At 35.7% G+C, this 20,014-nt stretch overlaps 1 protein-coding gene across 1 annotated transcript in view; it reads left to right on the top strand.

Moving 5' to 3' along the window:
• Nucleotides 1-20,014, top strand: part of GALNTL6 (polypeptide N-acetylgalactosaminyltransferase like 6) — a 457,489-nt gene that overhangs the window by 175,816 nt on the left and 261,659 nt on the right. Inside the window, 1 exon segment of the mRNA XM_040555653.1 lies at nt 15,216-15,354. Within this exon segment, the coding sequence (XP_040411587.1) occupies nt 15,216-15,354 (139 nt within the window).

Raw genomic sequence — 20,014 nt, 5'->3', positions numbered from 1 at the left:
TGAAAAAAATAGTTCTGTGATACTTATGCAAAGAACAATAATCAAAGCGGGGGAGGGGGTAGTATATACTAAAATACTGATTTACTTATCCTGTTTTTCAGATGGTATTATACATTTGGAACTCTGTCAACACTGTATATTAACTAAATTTACTAAATCTAATTTAGGTTTCTGATCTTGCAATCCCTTTAGAAAGATTTGAGAACTTGCAATATAATTGGAACTGCAGTGTTAGCCAAGGTCTGATAAGTAGTCATAACCTAGTTGTTCATAGCATTAATCATGAATATGCTTCCTGTAGTTTACAACGTATTGTTTCATAAAAGGCAAAAATGTTCATCGGTTTATCTCAATGCAAGTCTGACATGATTAAAAAATTCTGAAATGGAATGTTAATCATTGCTTGTCAAGGAAATGGCATACGAAGGGTATATAATAAGAAAGAGATGGTTACAATCTACCGTAGTTACATAAAGTGGTTCACGTACTAAAAAAAACATTGCACTGTAAAATATAAAGCACTGTCAACTATGATCTGATTCTAACACTCAAGCTTAATGGTCTGGATGTCCTCCTGAAAACAATTTGAAGCCAGGTGCCAAGCATAAATAAATCTATTATGCTCTCAAATACTGGTTTGGAAAGAGATATTTGAAATACTTACAGCAATGCCTTCTCCGAAAGTGTAAACCTTGATATGTAGAAAATACAGGGATGTTTTGTTTGATTTTTCACAGATGCTGAAGTTTTTTTCCTGGATGACAACAAACTTGCTTCCTCAGATTGTGAAATAATATTTCACTGTATTAGTTAAGTGGTGATTTGGGATTTAATACATACCTCCTCAGGATCTCACATTACCACTTCATAATAAATGGCTACAGAAGAAGCCAGAAGAGTAACTGTGACTGTATAGCATTTGTTTGTGTCGGAAAATTGTGCCTGTGATAAAACCAACTCTCGCCACTTAAATCTATATATTAAAGGGAGTTCATGTATGGCTGTAAGTCAGAGTCAAGGTTCCTTTTAAGAGTTGTTTCTGGAAAGCACAATGACTCAGTGGTCCCAGTACAAGAAACAAATATTTGAGGCATTTCTAGTGGTTGAAATTAGCTAGATGCTTCCCCAGTTCTTCCCCAGCCCCATCCACACCCCCACACCCTCCTTTGAAAACTCATTACCACTGGAACGTAATTGGTAGGCTAATTTGTAAGGACTACCAGTGTACCCTTCTGTACTGGGCATTGGCACGTTGATTTTTACCATGACAGGCAGAAGGAAAGTAGTATTTCCAGTAACTCAGCAAGAAATGTCTATGTATACACTATAAACCAATGATACATTTTCTAGCTTGAAACTAGTGTGTAAAATTCAGAAAGTGCTCTTAAAAAATTTTGGAAGTTGCTCATCTTTCCTCTTTTTCTTTTCCCCATGTATTTGCATATTGGTCTCAGTGCACGCACAATTTAAAACAAAAAAGAAACAACCAAACCAAAGCAAAATAAAATTAAAAGAAAACACCAAGAAACAGATGCTGACTGCCAATTAACTTATGATAGTCCTAAGGTTATTATTGCCCCTTCTGTACAGCAGTAAAGATCTGTCAGTAGACTTACATCAGTGTTAGTGATGAAGTTGTGATGCTGGTGAATGTATTTAATGTATAATGTTTAATACTTGGGAGTTGAAAAGAGTGGCTGCCTGGAAGTACAAAGAGAAAAAGAAATGAACACACAACAGAGGGTCTTCTAGAATAGATTTATCTTTGTGTGGAAGGAGGAGGAAGGGAGAGCTCTATAGAACATCTAAATTGAGTTGACTTGTGATGTGTGTGAAAATTATCAAGTTTGTCAGTTCAGAGCAATTATAGCTTGGCTCAGTGGCACAAAGAAACATTGCTTTCTTTTGTATTTCAGTTTCCAGTTGTTACTTGTTTTGCTCTGAAAGTCCCAATTCAATGAAGGGCAAAATGCATCGTCACTAAACTGTGGCAAAAGAACTGTAACAAGTACTTGGCAGCAATTATAGCATATCAACACCATACTTTTTAATTCAGAAGCAATGACAAAAGACGAATTTCCTTTACTACTTTTGTATCATCTTTTAAGTTTGAAACATAGAATAAGGTGTTGTCAACCAGCTTTAAAGACGCTTTCATTTAAAGATTTAAGGAAGGCTTTCCTTTGACCTGAATCCATGTCAAAAGACCCGTAAGAGGAGCTTTTTTCCCCCTCTAATGTACGTAATACTGGAGGGAACTGGTTATCAGCACAGTATGATGGTGCCACATATTTATTACCTGCACACTCCTCAGTAACCTTATGTGTTACAGACTTTATCATCTAGAATAATCATGATGATAATCACAAGAAAACCTTTCCAAAGAAACTAGAAAGCTATTTACACTCTCAAATTCACCAATTGTTTACCTTACTGTTGCATTGTTAAGGCTCTTCGAAGATGATGAATAATGTATTGCTTTACAGTACTATCTATGTGCTCGTATTTGACTTGATGTTGTAAGACTATTTTTCATGTATTGAAAATACAACTTGGCAGGTCACACAGCAGATTTCAGCACAATTTCAGAGTGTATTTTAGCCTTTTGGCCTTCAAAAGGCCAGCAAGAGGTTTGAATTTAATAGTCATTGCTAATAATAATAATAATAATAAAATTCATGGCATTATCAGTATTTTTAAAACATGGAGTCAATCTTGCTTTTGCTATTTGTCAGCTATTTTACTCTTAAAAGAGGTCTATCCTTTCATGTTTTTAAATCATGGTTAAGTAATTTCAGGTTACCCAGGCTATTGCTTGTATTTTACATGCTAATTATTTGGATAATAATTATAATAATATTGAATAATAATTCTAATTTGGATAATAATAAGAACGTGTTTTGGAAACCAGTCTATGTCTGTGAGGCTGCTGATACTTCCAGTTGCTCCTTGCATTGTTGTTCCACAGCAGCCTACAAAAGGTGAGACTGATCCTGAAGCACAGTGAGCTTCATACACAGTGAGTGTATAAATCAGGAAAGGAGTGTTCTTTGGAGGGTAAGATGGCAGACACCTTTTAGTGCTGGTTCCCTTGTCCTCCCAGGTCTGCTTTCCTGCCTTCAAGGGCAGGAATGCAATTCTGGTTATTGGATACTTTGAGTCACTCTCCAGGGATTTTTAGTTGAGAGACTAATCTAATTGTAATATTGTCATCCAAAAAAAGACTCTAAATAGATAACATATTAGTTTATTTGCTTTTCTATATATTTTTGTTCCCAGCTTTTACTGAAGCAGTTATACTGGGAAGAAATCCAAACTTCACATGCTTCAGAAAAAGGAGTGAAAGCTTCAAGGTGTTAAAGTTCTAGAGGGTTGACATCCTAATTAGCTGTTATTAATCAGTAAGTAAAGCTAGTTACTAACATACTGCCACTTAAGTATGGCATTTAAATGACCTTTTCCCCAGCTTATACAACAATCAACTTCTTTGAAGTTTTTAATAAGCTGTGATACAGATAATCTTTTCATCTGCGCATTTATTTATTTATTTATTTATTTATTCATTTTCTCCCAAGGATTCTAATGTTTTACCTGGAAGTTAGGAGTCCTTGAGTACTTTTTGGCAATGTCATATGCTCAAGTAACAACACTTTTTCAGTGTGTATCTGTTTCATATGGTATATAATAACTACACATCTCAAAAATGCTAATCAGGAAATTCATAAAAGGATGGATTCTTGGCTGCAGTTTTAGCCTACTAGTGAGGCTCAATTTAGACCTATCATTTTAGGGAAGTTTAGTCTCATAACTGTAAAAACTAAATTCAGGAGCTAAATCCCTGTTCTGAGAAGGCCCTTTAATAAGAAACTTTGAGGGCAACTGTCTCACTGAATGCCTTGATAAAGAACAGTTAATGTTTTCAGATATTTCTTAGTCAACTGATACAAACAAATGGGAGAAGAGAGAAGGAAAGGAATTGATCAGGAGGTTTCTCATTGCTTAGTGTACAACCAAGATGTAATGTATAGGGATCTTTTAATTCATTTATTTATTTTTAGAACAAACTCCTACAGGCATTAAAATCCTATTGAAGGATAGGTTCTTTCAATAACCTTAAGTGTATTTCATGCATTTTCACAGGCCGTCAAGATGATAAATGCATTATAAAGGAAGTGAGCTCATTACTAGTGATTTCTGTCAGCTTCAAGTCTGACTTTAGCAAAAGCATCATGGATTTTGGAAAACTTATTCTGAAAATATATTGAAAACAAAAGAATAAAGACTCAGTAATAAGAATGAGTTTATCTTGGTATGTCAAAAATTGAAAACATTGTAAAATGCCAGATTTAATCTTATATAGAGAATCTTCCTCAACGTCAACAAGTCTTGATCTGGTCTAAATCCTCTGTTATAATTTCTCTCAACTTCAGCTAAACAAATGATGTTTTCAACGATTTTAAAAGTTAAGTTCACTACCTGGGAAAGTAGGAAATGATTTCTCTATCATTTCTTAAATTCATAGAATCATAGAATGGTTTGGGTTGGAAGGGATGGTTTTCAGAAAAGGAATGTAACTGATGAATCAAAAGAAGACATGGAAAGGAGAAAAAAGCATTGAGATACAAAGTGTTACTTTAGGTCTCGTAGGAAAAAAAAAAAAAAACAAAAGTACTGTACTTTAAGTAAAGCATAAAGACTTAGGTAGACCAAAGCCATGAACATGTCATAGCTTGAGTTTCAGTTGTTTATCTGCTGTAACTGCACCTTGCTAAATCTTGGCATGTTGATTCAGTTCCTTGAGATCACACAGAATGTCTTGAGGTTAATTCTCATATATCTGAATTTTGAGGAAGTGGTTTGTTTATTAAACTAGGTAATTACGTGTGTACTCAGTGTCAGCCTCATAAACTAATGATTATCTGAGAACAATGGCACTGAATTTTATAATGTTGTAGGTCCATGTGGACTTGAATATGAGATAAAACATATACATACTACATGAGGAAGTTACTGTCATGGCCCTGAGTTTGCAAACTCCCTTTGCTTATAAGTCCTCTTCTCAGTTTTACAGAAGGAGGAAGGATGGCCTTGTTACTGAGTCACTGCGTTGGGAATCAGCTGGCTTAGTTCTTGTTCCTGAGTCTGCCTTAGACTTTAATTATGAGTGTTTGTTATCTCCATAGGTAAGAATGGCTGTAGGCTTTCTTCTGGTGGGGATTTTACATGCTAAATCTATGGATTCTTTCTCTGTAGGATGCACACCATGGGGTAGTGCTTCTGTTGCACAGTGTGGACTCATGCATAGTTAAATTCCTTTTTCCAGGCTGTTCCATCTTATTTATGCAACAGCCACAAACCCAGCTCTGAGAGCTAGTTTAGGTTGATTTATGAAAAGAAAAAAGAAAATAAAATATTAAAGAATTCCTACTAACAGAGTTGCTCCATGGCACACCCTGTTACTTTCCTGTGATGGAATACATTAAACAGCACATGCTTATAATATGTCTTAGAATTAAGAAACAAAGGGTGAGAGAAAAGTCTTGTGTTGTTTACAACACAAGACTTTAATTTTATATTTCTGGGCCTCCTAAAACCATACCTGTGCAACTGTAATTTTGCATTAACTTTGAGGAGCTGCTCAGTTCTTTTATATACTATGGAAGTAACAGTTTAGTTTGAGCTTTTCCAAGAGATCAGCTTGGACATTTGCATTAATTATAAAAAAACTTGCTAGCACTAGAGACTATTAGAATGTTATTTTTGAGACAGTTTTGTGTGAATTAATTTATTTCAACACTGAAACAAACACCTTACCACTATTAGTAGTATTTCTTCAGGTTACATAGTAATTCCTTTTTACCCTAGCAGGTCATTCAGTTGCTAAACCAAATTTGTGAAGCCTTTTTTGTGGTTGATCTGTGTTTCCCACATGCTTGCTCATTCAATGTTTACAAGGTTTGGCTCTGATTAATGGTCTACAACCAGTCTGTTCTAATGTTAAATGAAAAAAAGCATTCCAGTGGCTGTGGCATTTGGTGATAAGTAGACTAAATAGAAGATGTACCATGCATCCCTTGGCTACAGGGTTGTGATTAGATCCAGCTCAGCCTGCAGAATGCTGCTGAGGATATTGCTGCCCTGCTGTAGTGATAGAGAAACTCATATCAAAACAGTATGTGTTGCTGCTTATCTTGCATTGTACACAGCAGCTTTCTAAATACACTGGACATATGAAATGGTGTGCTTTTTTTTTTCCCCCCCTTCATTTTCTTAAATCTAGGCTTACTGAAGTGGGAAATGGTGTAGAATGAGTCTTTGTGCTTGCCAAGCCATTGTAGTACTTGAAGCAATTGTTAAAAGTGATAGATTTCTAAGATATTTTTATTTATTTTTGTGAAGTATTTTTCCAAACCTTCAGACAACTTACTTTTCAGAGTTCACATACAGTCACCCTTTTGCTGAAACAGAACAATGCCACAGATAACCTCATGATGTGTTTTGAAGCAATCTCTTCCTCCCCACAGACTGTATTTGTGCTCTGCAAAGCATATGTTGGAACTTCAGAGGCTATATTTTTAGTGTTTCAAAAGGATTAAAAAGGCAAGGGATATACTACCCTAAGAAAACATAGGCTATAAGATTTAGAAATTAATTAATGACTGAGAAAGTGCACATATTTAAGATAAAGCACACTGTCTGGATGTAAGTAGCAAAAATAAAATGAGTAATGTAAAAGTTATCATGAACACAGATGTGTTTTTTTTCCAATTGTTGGCTGTATAACCCACCTTTTTGCTATGATGCAACTGCTAGCAGCAAGGTCCAGGCTGAAATTTGTAGCAATATCCAGTAAAGTGTTGGGAAGAAGCAGCAAAGTGGTATCCAGTAAAGATACCTGGTATCCGGTAAAGATACCTTTCAGCTCTTAGGAAGAGCACACAAAGCACTGCCATGCCCCTAGCATATACAGAATACTGTTAATCCATTTCTTCCACTTCATGGCTTCTTAAAATCTCATGCCATTTTTTTAATTGAATTCTGACCCAGAAGTTACAATCTTAGATTAACATGAAGAGACGACTGAGGTCTAGTCTATGAAAATCTGGAAGTTATGTCCACTGCAGTTAAAAACCTGTATTTTTTTTTTTTTCACTTGTATATGCATTTCTTTTAACAGAAATGCTTCTCAAACATAGTAAGACTGCGTATGTAAAATAAGTTCATTTCAGAGGTTCCCATTCATCTGTCTAATCTCATCTTTCCAGGAAATGTTCTTATTTTGTCTAGCTCTTACCAAGTATGGAATTTTGTTTTGTTAATGAATGGGGGAATGCATCAGCACCAGAAGTATATATCACATTTCTCTGTTAGCAACAGGTTCCCTTCATTGTTACCTCATGCTAGCCATAAGCAAACAATACTCTAAAGATCTGACTACGCTACTGTATGAATGTACCTTTCAAAATTTTAGGGAGCATATTCATCCCTCCTCTCTGTGTTTTTGGCTTTATTTTTTTCACAGTTGTAGGCGTGAGCAGGCAGTCAATATCAAAATTTAAAGCCAAATCTTTTTCTTCCAACCTATGCTATTTGTATAGGGACAGTCCTGAAGAGGAGGCAATTTAGTTCTTATTTCTCTTGCCAACCATCATGTTACTGTAGCAGCAATTCTGAAACCCCAAGGCCTCATGTTTACTCCCAGTAACATTTCTATACCACTTACTGAAGACAATGTGATCCTTGAAAAGAAATCTTGTATATGCTACTGGCATCTGAAGGATAATAAAATAGTAGGAAATTGAATGCTTTCTACCAGAAAACTGGAGTGAATTTTGGATTGTTTGCTTTCTGTAGTGGTTTGATCTTGAAACAGTAATAAATAAATTTTGTTATATATTTATAAATGGATGATTTATTCTTGCTTAAAAAATGCATTGTTCGGGATTTAGTTGCCAGGGTTTTTATTTTTCCCAATTGCATAAGTAAGATTTGATTACAGCTGTGTCAGTAATGCTAAGGAACAGCCTTTTATATTGCTTCAGACTTTGACAGAGTTATATATTAAATTATTTAAAGTATTGTAAATCTTAGTGCAATGGTTTTCCAAGTTGTTACCAGATAGAGTAGCAAAAAAATAAAACAGGCATTTTTGATCACATTTTCATTGATATAAAATCAATTAAATTGCTTTCCTATAAATCAGACTCATAAAATTATACAACTAGTGGGACACTCTGAGAAGTTTGGGAAAAGTAGAAGACGTGATAAATGTATTTCAGTTTCTACTACAAGTTTTGTTGATTCTGAGGAGATTAAAAAAAAAAAAAAACAGGAAAAAAAAATTTAATTCCAGCAACTTATCCCCTTCTTTTACATCTTACAGAGTTCACAGAAATTTAAGATAGGAATCAACCTCACTAGATGGCCAAAGTTGTATTGATCATCTCTCTGAGGCACAGCATCATTCTTTTCTTTACCATTTATGGCTTCCACTGTTCACGGGCCTGTCTATCCCATTATTTCACTATTTTTATGGTTAGAAAAAATTCCTTATTTTCTATCTGAAAAGCCGTAACATGTATATATATATATATATTTTTGGTACTTGGTTAGTCCCATTTGATGTGCAGGCCTCAGTTTCACATGAGCCAAGTGCAATTTTCATGTTCTTACCCTCTAGTCAGCAAAGAATTTCCTTTGCATTTCTTGACCTAAAATCTCCGTGCTTTTTACTGGAAATGAACATTGACGTGTAAAACCATAAAAGGCATTTGTTCATGGCAAGCAGAACCTTCCTTAGCATGAAAGATGAAAGTCATTTGACCAAGTAGCTTCCCCCTTTTTTTCCATGAACCAGTATGTACTAGACATGACTCTTGAACCACGTGTGTATAGTTCACCCACATGTCTTTCAAAGGTTTCAAAATGTAAAATTTGCAGATGGGATGAGAACGCCACCAAGTGTAGATACTCTAGGAGAAACCAAGACATTTACTGTCAAAAAAAAAAAAAAAGAAATCCTACTTTGTGCATTTATGAAATCACCTCTCTGTTCAAGATAATTTAACCATTATTTTAGCAGATGTGCTGCATGTCTTGCCCCTATCTGTGAGGATGAATGATACAGAGAAGCCTTTGAAATAAAGACTATTTCTTAGTCTTCAAATGGGAATTCACTTCCCAAAAAAAAACAGAATATGGTGGCAGTCTGAATTCAGAATGGACACTTTGTTATACTTATCAATTTAAATAGTATGAAATCCATCTCCACAGCAGAAAACAGAAAACTTGAAAAATAGGAAATAGAAAACTTGTACCCAGCTGTGCTATTGAAGTGCATACTTAAACAGAATTTTGACTCATTTATTTTTCTATGCAGAGGCCTTTTCCAAAGTCAAATTAAACAACAACAACAACCACCACAAAAACATTAGGGAAATACAGGGGTGATGTAAAAAATAGTACAAATTACTTTAAACAGTTTTTGCCCTCTGACTTCCATTGGCCACTTACACTGTGACTCCTATATCAGGGAGCATAAAAGGCTGTTGAGGAGAAGTTAACATGGCAGGAAGGTGAAAGATGATGCCTAACTCAATGTTGTTTTTTGTTTTTTTTTTTCACCTAATGGTCTTTATTTCTCCTTTTACTACTTCTACTTTTATTTTTTTGAACCTGCTGTGTGACTGCATTCATTTTGAATGTGTTTTTCTGTCTGCCATTGCTAAGAAATGTAATCACTAACCTCCCCATCCCCCTGGGACTTCAATTTTATATTGAAACATTGATTTAGTATAAGATAAGAGCTTTTCTCCCCATGGGAATATTCAGAAGAGAGAATGGGCTCTGAGATTACATGTGAGGTGCACAGACAACGTTGTAATAGATTCTGGATGGAATATTTAGGGGTATTAAACAAAATGTGTAATACATTTTAGAAAATAGCAAATCTATCTGTCATTATGGGATACACTGTAAGCAAGCTTACTTATTTTTAAGTTCATGTATTAAAATAAACTTATTTAGTCAAGCATTTAGCACATGGAGAATTCCCATTCCTAATTACAGATGTTATGTTTGGACATGCTTAACGCTTAAATATTTTTGTGAATTATAGCCTTGACTTAGTGTGACTGTGAAGCCTTGCCTGAGTGAACTGCCAGCAGTGGGTATAAATAGTAAAAAATTCAGATTTTTACATAGTTCTTCCCCCAGGAAACTGAGTGGGTTGTGTTCTTTATCCACTTGCTTTCCTGTGTTAAAAAATAAAAATAAAAATAGAAACCAGAACCTATTGTACTATGTTTTGTTGTTGTTTATAATTTTATCAAGCAGCATCCTCTATCCACTACATGTGGAAGCTCTGCAGAACTGTTCTGTTGCGTGCTCAAATTTATTTACAGCTGATATGTTTTGCCAACAATACCACTGTTCTGTTTATAATTATCGTGCCTGGCAACTGTACAGATGTGGCTGATCCAGAGACATTATTCTGCTATTATACATTTGTACTGAGTATACAGAATGTTTCTGAGTTTCTTGTCTCACCCTAATCTTCTCTTCATGCCACCTGCTGTTCAAGAAGGGTTGTTCTCCTTCTGCTGCATCTGTGTTTAATATAAGCAGAAGATGCCTTAACTGAGGTTTCCTTAAACTCTCAGTTATCAAAAGCTATCAAGCATTAAACTTAAATTCATTAGGGCTAGGTATAGGGTGTATTATTTTCTTGAGGATATTAACATCCTCGAGTGAAACTAAAAAAAAAAAACAAAACAAACCAACCAACCAAACAAACAAAAAACCTTACATGGCGTCTGATATTTGACCGAGTCTATAGTCTTGATGTCTACAGTATCTTACTTTAACATTTGTTTGTTTGAATGTCATTGGGTAAGCATTTTCAGGTGGTGTATTAAAACTTTTACAATAACATAATGATAACTGATGTAGAGATGTCAACTCCAAAACTAACATGGTATTTTTAAAAAATCTGGCATACTTTCAAAATGTTGCCTACAGGGAATACTGAGCTAAAAGTTAAAATCAAGGTGTAAGAACCCTGTAATCAATAAGATTAGACAGCACAGTGTAAATTAAAAAATACTGTTAGGGTTTTTCTTGTGCCCCACAAGGGAGCATGCTGGGGGGGAGCTTGAGGCCCAGGTTGAGCGCACATATCATTCTGGTTCATTGATTCTTCTACTACTTCTTCCACCTTGAAAAATCAAAATCTGAGTAAGTGAACAAAAAGTTCTGTTTGTCCTTTGTTTTTGGGATTATTTACGCTGCAAGTGTAAACCAGCCTCAGACACGGTCAGAGTTGGGTTGCTTTGATCCATCACGTCTGGGTCAACCCCCTTTTAAGCCTACAGAGGCCAAAAAAGTCCCTGTTGGGTTTTCTTGCTGTCGCTATTGCCTATATAGTACATTATAGTCCTGATACCCTTACAGAATTGCTACTTTGCCTTCAGGCAGAACAAACAGTGTAAGAGGGCTCATCTCTGTCTGTTGAAGGGTTTGAAGTACCCTTCTGTAGCCAGTAACGGGACAGCCTCTCCACGCTCTTTTCACCAGAATGCTCCTCTTCATGTGTTATGAATTTTCTCTGTTCACTCTGGCATTTAATGTAGACTTTTGGATAGTCCAGCTCCAGACCAGTACGCACTGAAGGCAACTGCCTTCAGTAATCTAGGAAGGAAAGTTGGTAACAGAAGAAGAGAGTTTTAATATGCTTACCACAATTTTTAATGCTGAGGAGACTCATATGTGGCAATTTACTGTACAAAGGAACCCTTAGGGTCTCCAAAAGTTCTCCAAAAATTGTACTTATTTCTTTTATTATTATTATTCAATTTCTAAGCTAATTCCTTCTCTTCTTCCCAGGCCACCCATAAGAAATGGCCTTTTATTTAACCTGAACTCTTCTAGAGAAATTAATGAACTGCTTTCTAGCTGGAGCTGGTGGGTGTCAGGAGCAGCTACAGGGTGAAAGAGCAAGCAAACTAGAAAGCTTAGAGAAATACCCATTGGTTTCTTAAAAAACCACAAGCTTCTGTTAATGGTCTAGGGTGTGTATTTTAATGTAGTGTTAGGAAGTAGTCATGCTTCACAACTTCTAATGCATGTTGTGACCCAACTTTTGCATGTGTACCAACCGGTATACCAACCGGTGCTAAAGCAATTTATATATTGCAGTGGGCCAAACAATTATGCAGCACGGTATGAGAAAACCCTACCTGTTGCTGAGTTGCTCTAGATCAAAAACAATGATATCCTTTTGATTTATGTGATTTTTGTGCACAGTGATAGTACTTCATACTCAGTGAGGAAGACTTCTCTTTAAAATTACTTGTCTTCAGTTTTAGTAGCAGGAGACAATGAAGAAATGGCAGTACCAGGAAAAACACTCCTCTCTTGAACAGTGAAATAGAATCCTTTAAGAAAATCAAAGCAAAGTGAAGAAACCACCTGTCTTGATACACAGTGAATAGCAAGAATATACAAGGAATTATATCTTTAAAAACATCTGTTAGCAATAGTGTGTCTTATATAAGTTATTATTCTAGAATTTTTATTATACTAGTGATTAGATGGATAAATCTTTTATTAAAAGCAAATTCAAACGGTTACCTTTGGTCTACTTAGAATATGTTATTCTAAGCTTATTGTTATTGTATTATGGAGAAGATTTGATATAATTGTACTATGGAATTTTAAGTAGCATTGTGAATCCTCAGCTTGTTTCAATATTGTAGTTGCACACCACATTTAGTATGAAACTGTAAAGATTCACATCTTAGTTTCAGGTTTTGTATTCTGTTAGTTTTAGGGTGTGATAATGTGCATCTCAGGGATGTTTGAAAATAAAAATGACAAAATGAAATAGCGTAAGCAAAGAGCATTTCAGAATGCAAACTAACTTTTTTTCCTTTGTAGGTAACAGTAATTATTTTCATTAAGAATTAAAGTGAAGTTGTAATTATATGCACAAAATTTGGGATAGAAAGTGAATACTTTATCTGCAAAAATTTTTTGAAATTGTGTGACTACACTATCTTTAATTATACATTCCGTGTTTTAAACTTTTGCAGGTGTACAATATGAAATACTTAGACCATTGACAGAGGTTCATAGGCTTTGAGGATACTACTGAATATTTCTCAGCTTTCTGATGCTTTCCTCTTCATCCCTTCCACAGCTGCTCCTGATTAGCTGAGGATCAGGTGGCTTTGGTCACTAATCAAATCCAGCTGGGAAGTTGATTAATTTCCTTAAAAGCGCTCAGGTGAAAGGAGGTATTCTCTTATGAGTGGGCCTGGTGGGAGAGGAGCAGAGAGGTTATAAGCTGATCAATTAGATGTAGAGGAAAGTGTATCTTCTTGAGAACACCAGTAGGCATGAGAGACTTAAGAACTTTGAAGGACTCATCCTCTGTAAGAATGAGGAGGATAAAAATAGTTGCAAAGAAGTGAAGACTTTTGTGTTTTGATTTTTCTTTGAAGTGTTTTTTGTTTGTTCTCTGCTCTGTGACCAGTGGAGGTATAATTGCCTGAGGTAGGTACTAAGCAAGCCAAGTGACTGGTGATGAGAACTAACTTGGGAATGAAAAGCTGGAGCAGAAAATCTGTGTTTTGCCAGGGAACAAGCAGCTGATTTCTTTAGAGAACTGAAGTGACCTGTTTCTGAAACCAAATCAGCAATGCTGAGATATTAGAAGCACTGAGTACGTCTGGCTTGTCCCTTAGAGTGCAAGGGTGTTCAAGGAGCCCAGAGCAAAACATTTAGTTTCATTTCCATTTGTTCTGGAAAATTGGATGGCCTACACTTGAATGCTGACGTTGTTTTAGGAAATGGTGAGTGTGGGGAAGTGCTCAGCCTGCTAAAATGCTGTATGTATGTGTGTATAGATAGATAGATAGATATTAAAAAAAAAAGTACTCAGTTTACTCCTATCAGTCAAAAGGAGTATTGTTGAAACTCATCCTTTTGTTCATGATTCTGCTATGAAATCTCACTTCTGATTCAAAAAGGTCATACTTAATTTAATTTACAAATTGAATTTTTATGTACAAAATGGCTTTAAGCTGGCTGCGGCTATGGAAGGAAAGCAATCTGGGTGAATTTAGAGGGGACTTCCGAGGCTTTTTCTTCTATCTGCTTCATATGTTTATATCGGAAGTAACTGGAGTATTGCTTTATCAATGAGATGGTTCACTGTGGAATTCTTAACCAGGTAGAATGCAAGTACCAGACATTTTGTTTTCCTCCTTCATGCCTAAATAGATTTAATCTAAAATAACAATATAATAGCACTGTACTGTTCATAGCAGAAACTACTGATAATTTTAATGGATGAACCTTTCATCCGGCAATCTGAGGTGCTCGTCACAATTGAGATGTGTGTCCAAGTACAAAGGGAGCTAGAGCAAAGAGCTGGTATTCCTTGAAATTGTGTTTGCAGTATTGCTAAAGGTAAATTCAATCTCCTTGTTCTACCTATGCTTAAGAGTCCAACTATGTAACTTCAATATCATTAGTAAACCTTGCTATGTTTTGTGAAAGTTTTTTTTTTTTTCTTATAGAACTATGGTTAAGGAATTTAGAAAATGACAGGTGTTTGAGACCTCTAATGGGGGGTATTATTATTATTATTATTTTTAGTTTAAATAAATGCTCTATTATATTGGGGGCGGGCGGAATAAGAAGAAGAAAAGGCAAGGGGAACAGCGAGAAAATGAAGTTGTAATGAAGAATCTGAAATAGATTAAAAGCAATTTTTCCTTTAACTGTAAGATGAAGTTATATTTATGTGCCAAATCCTATCCAAGGAAATAGGACCAAAGAAAATGACTTCTTCTTCCAAAAGTGAAGATGGCATTTAGTTTTGTTCTGACGTTTGTCTGGGTGTAAGGAGTTTGCCACCCACTATGTGCCAATCCCTCACATTGGAGAAGGAGCAAACCCTGCACTAGAAAACTTTTCAGAGCAGCTTTATGACCCTTCTGCAGCACCTTTTCTGTAGCCTGTGCTAAGCCATCCTAGAAACATCTCAGCAGAGGTTATTCTTTCTTTTGTATTCATCAATACAAGGTGTTGCAGGAAGTTAAGAGATATTCCGCTCGGTATGCTAATTGAAGTTCAGCCCATTATTTTTGTCTTTGTAGTCCATTCTGTGCTATCAGTTTGAGGCAAATAATTGTTTCCTTCCTTTTTAGGGAAAGGTGAACATGGAAAACCGTACCCTCTCACAGAGGAAGACCATGATGATTCTGCTTATAGGGAAAATGGCTTCAACATATTTGTTAGCAACAATATAGCACTGGAGCGATCCCTGCCAGACATCCGACATCCTAAGTATGTAAATTGTTTCATGGACTATTTGACTTTAAAGTTTTTCTTTTTGTATATCTCTAAATAACCCGTTTTTCTGGAAGGTGAAACATGAATACTCAGCCAATGAAGTGACAGTTTTATTCAGTAGGAAACAGCAAGTTTGTCACTGTTCTTAAATCATATTTCCTGTCTTTTAAACTGGCCTCTAATCTTATTAATAACATGCTGAGACTGTATAAAGACTCTTTTAGTTGCAAAATGATTTTCATGGCGTTTCTGGGTAGGGCGGATATAAATAACATGAAGTAAACTTTCTCCAGGTTCTGCTTTGTTGAAGACCTTTAGGCTGGTGGCTGACCAACAAGTCATAAGTGCATAAGCCTTTATTGGTTAAATTTTTGGACCAGTCTCCAAAATGTTTGCCTTTTTCTGTAACTAAACCAAAAGAATCTAATAGCTACAGCTTATCAGCTGTAATACAGATGATACTAATGGTAGTGTTGAACTATGTAAACAGAATAAGTGATGATGGAAATGCACGTGCAGAATTGGGAATAGTTGAATGATAGTGTGAAAATAGTTCCTTAATAGCAGTGATATCCTAGAGAGAAACAGGATAAAGAGTATTCTGTAAATAATCACTGAACTAAGAATGATCGTGCAGTTCTCGTTAAATGTATACTTCCTTTCATGTTCTGTAACTTCAGATCTTTTAGGCAGAGAATAAACCTTTCTATATGTAACTGGAAATGGTATGTATGCCTTTCTAAGGCTCCAGGCTCTAGTGCCCTAGAATCCTTCTGAGCTCTGAAGTGATGATTTAGCTTCTTTCTGTGTGATGTTCTTCACTCTTTCAATTGAGTGTTGCAAACCCCATTGCTTCATTACCTGTATTTACAGTAAAATTCAAGCCCTACTAGCTGTGTTGAAAGTTCTTTTAAGTTCATTTATTTGCATGTGAACAGTGACATACCTCATGCTAGGAAGATTTTTATTTACATTCGAATCCTTGTTTTCACCACTGCTTTCATGTGATTAGTGTATGGCGGGGGTGGGGGGGAATCTGTGTAAAGAAAGGTATTAGAGAGGGACAAAATCTTCATGACAAGCTTTATATTTTCCGTGGGATACAATTCCCTTTATTATGATTTCTTAGTTTAAGACATCTACTTATTTCTTAATCCATATAAGAGTGCCAGGTGAATTAGTATGAAATTATCTGAGGAATGGAACAGAACTTGAGAGCTTGATGGAGTGGGAGAGGGGATAGATCACAATATATCATGGCAGCTTCTTGTTTCATCAGATGTGTGTACTATTCATTCCTTGAAAAGGATAGTTCATGTTTGCATAGTAAGATTTTAAAAAATAACTCACAGTGGAGGAATTCTCCCCAAAACTATTAAAAAAAAGTCATTGGAGGTGTCTCCTATTTAATTGCCATGTTGCATTGTTTTGAGAAAAGTTTATTTTTATATCTTACTATTATTTTGCATAGAATTAAGTGAAAAGAAATAACATACTTCACTAAGCCATATATTTTTATATGCTTCATTTGCTTTCTAGTTTGCCCAAGTTATATACAATTTCCCTGATGTGACTTATAAGAATTCTTCCAAGAAGTTGAGTTCTAATGTACAGCTGTAGAGCGTCAGAGTTGTCTTAAATTACGTTGTTGGCATAATAAATATGCTCATCAAGCATCCTTCTCTATTAGTAAAACTGCAGAAGGCAATTACTAAATACAAAAGAGAACTGACTGTCTATCCTCCCTTTGTGTTTTTGCAAGTTGCTCTTCTGGCAATTTTTTTCTCACCCAGTACTGTCTGCACAGTCAGTGACATTTCCCTGTGTGTCCCCAGAAGCAATGTGTACAACGTGTTGTCAGAAGTGACATATAAGGAACGAGTCGGTGTTACACCATCCTTTCTGTGTGCCCCTCTTCTTCCCTAGCCCAGACCATTAGGGGCTTTCACTTAAGCGTCTCGCTTGAAAAACTCAAACTTTCAAGGTATCTGCATCCATTTTCCTGTTCCAATTCAGCTATGATGTTCAATAAAGCCTTGTGTGACTGGTGTTATGGTAGTGTCCTGAGTGAATTGACTTGTCATGGCCATCTAACCTTCCTTATGTTAAGCACTTGTAACATAATCTGTCCAATAGTTACTGCCTGTATTATGTTGTAAAGGTAAAACGTTTCTGTGCTCAGTTTGCATACTAAGAAGTACACTAAGGTGACAAAACTAGGCTCTATGCCTCTGATAGAAACAAGTCAGGGTTTGGCTTAACAAAGTAAAATGGTTTTCTTGCCATCAGTAGAGAAACTTCACAAAACAAACCTTCAAGCTCATTAAAAGACTGAGTAGTTCATCTTGCAGTTTAGGCCAAAAGATATTTAAGCAGCTGTAGTAGTTCCTACATTTCTGAAATCACGTTAGGAAAGGAAAAAATATTTTATTTCAAAAGCTTGGACCAAATAAATTTCAAGTCCCACCTCTAGGAGACTGGTTTTCTGGAAAGTATGCCAAGACAGCAGATAACCAAAACTTGCTCTTTTTAATCCAAGTGAACCTTCTCTTTGTTCTCTTTGGAAATTTGGCTCTAAATTTGCAAAATACTATTTCTGGTAAGGGGATGAGGGGAACCAAGCAAATGCTTAGATGTCTAAGCTCTGAGAAACTCAAGTTCTCAGGTTTTTATAGTATTCTTGCCTTTCTTCCTTCAAGTGTGACATATTTAAAGCATTTCAGAATGATGTATTCAGATTGCTTCTTTCCTTTTTAAGATGCTAAAATGTGTGTGCTGTAAAAATCCCTGGAGGAATGAAACAGTTAACTTTCATTTTAAGGCTACCTTAACAGCTTTCCTGTTTCCTTTATATTTTTCTGTTGCAAGCTCCTAGTATCTCCCATATATTATTTTTTTTCTCTCATAGTTGCACTCGTATGATATTTTGTTCTGTTTCTATGGGCAATTTGGTATCTTGTATCTGTACCACTCTCATGGGGAAGTCTTCTAACAGTGGATGCTCACAGTGTTACATTAGCTAATTCTCTGTTCATTGCTCGCCATCACCTCTGGCCTTAAGTAAAAGCAAACGAAAATACACTTGCTGAACTGTTTTTGTTTATCTGTAGAAACAGGGCTTGCAAGACAGGTCAGTGCAAAGTGTATCTGGGTAAGGACCCATTTAATTTGCTGCTCATATATGGTGTTTGGTTTTGTATTATAACTTTTGCACAGGAAGTGTGGTAACGTGGGCCAATTATGTTCCCTAGTTTACAGCAGTAATTAGGGAAATTATAGAAATTTATATTGAAGAAACAAGTTGGCAAAGGCATCTCTGGTAAGAAATACTCCTTTTGCCTTGGAATGCCTGAGTTGTTGCAGATGGTAAATGGATAGTACAGGTTGGTCATCCTGCCACAGAATCTGGAAAAAAAAAATATAGCTTTAAGGCTGTTGTTCAGTTTGTAGGAAGATGGGATTTGTTTATTTTTTTTATTCGTCCCAAATAAAAATCTGAAACAGAAATACCACCTCAGTTCATTTTGATTTCAGGACTGATTTAATCAAAGTAAGACTCTGGTGACCTAAATTTGAAGGCAACATTAGAGTTTTGGGTAATACTTAGTGCTGGCAATGGAATTACTATTTGAAGTTCTTTACTAATAGACAAATTATTTCAAAATACCACAGAATAGTTTTAGCTTTTTTTTTTCTGGCTCATGCCACTTTCTCTAGTTTGGAGAACAACAAACTTCCTAAAGCTAGGAGAAAAAGCAGTGGTATCCTGTTCTGTTAGAAAGGGGGGGGGGGGAAAATGCTACTCAAGTGTTTACTGTAACAGTTAATTCTTATCTTCTTAATATTCTTAAATATTCTGTGTTTATCAGTTTTGTTCAAACAAATGAAATTGAATCTGATTCACGTTTCGAATAGCTTTCAAAATGCAATTCTGATGAGGCTGCAGGGAATGATTGCAATCATCTAGACTGAACAGAGAGCATAAGTTTTGTGGTGTATCTTGTTTCAAAACCCTAAGTCCTCATAAAAAATTGGATACTCTTGTTTACATATTCGTTCTTGAATCAAAGGAATTCAAGTTAATTCCAGTTACTAATAGAGTGCAATGCAAGCATTATCACTTGAAATATTTAATGGTTTGTGTGTTTATATAGGTTGATTTCAACAGGGCTACTCATCTCTGTTGTTTGTAGAATGTTTGTTTATAATTTGGATTTGTGCATCTGTGCCTATGCTTTTTGGCTTACCGGAACAATCTATTACCAGAAATCCCATCGTTTTTAGGTTTCAGTAGGTATAGATAAAAACTTCAGTACAAAATGAATTTGATGTTCATATTGTACGTTAAGGATGTCCAACTTGATTTCTGTGACATCTGTTTTTAGTGTGTATGGTGTGGAGTTGCTGTTTCCAAGTATTGGCTGACTATTGCTGGATGAAGTGGTCGGACTTCACTGCAATTCCCAGCAGTGCTCTTTTCAGAAGTCTGAGCTATGCTTGTTGATCTTAGACGTTACATTTCTCACAGACCTCTGAAGAAATGCATTTTCATATTCAAATAAATAAAGGTTTGTTAAGGCTGCAAATTGTTCTGTGTCCTAAACAATAACTAATGAGGTTTTTCTTTTTTAATAATAAAACCCCCACATTTCAC

This window comes from Cygnus olor, chromosome 4, assembly GCF_009769625.2.
Source record: "Cygnus olor isolate bCygOlo1 chromosome 4, bCygOlo1.pri.v2, whole genome shotgun sequence".
In the NCBI taxonomy this organism is placed as follows: domain Eukaryota; kingdom Metazoa; phylum Chordata; class Aves; order Anseriformes; family Anatidae; genus Cygnus; species Cygnus olor.
This window is presented reverse-complemented; position numbering and strand designations above follow the sequence as displayed.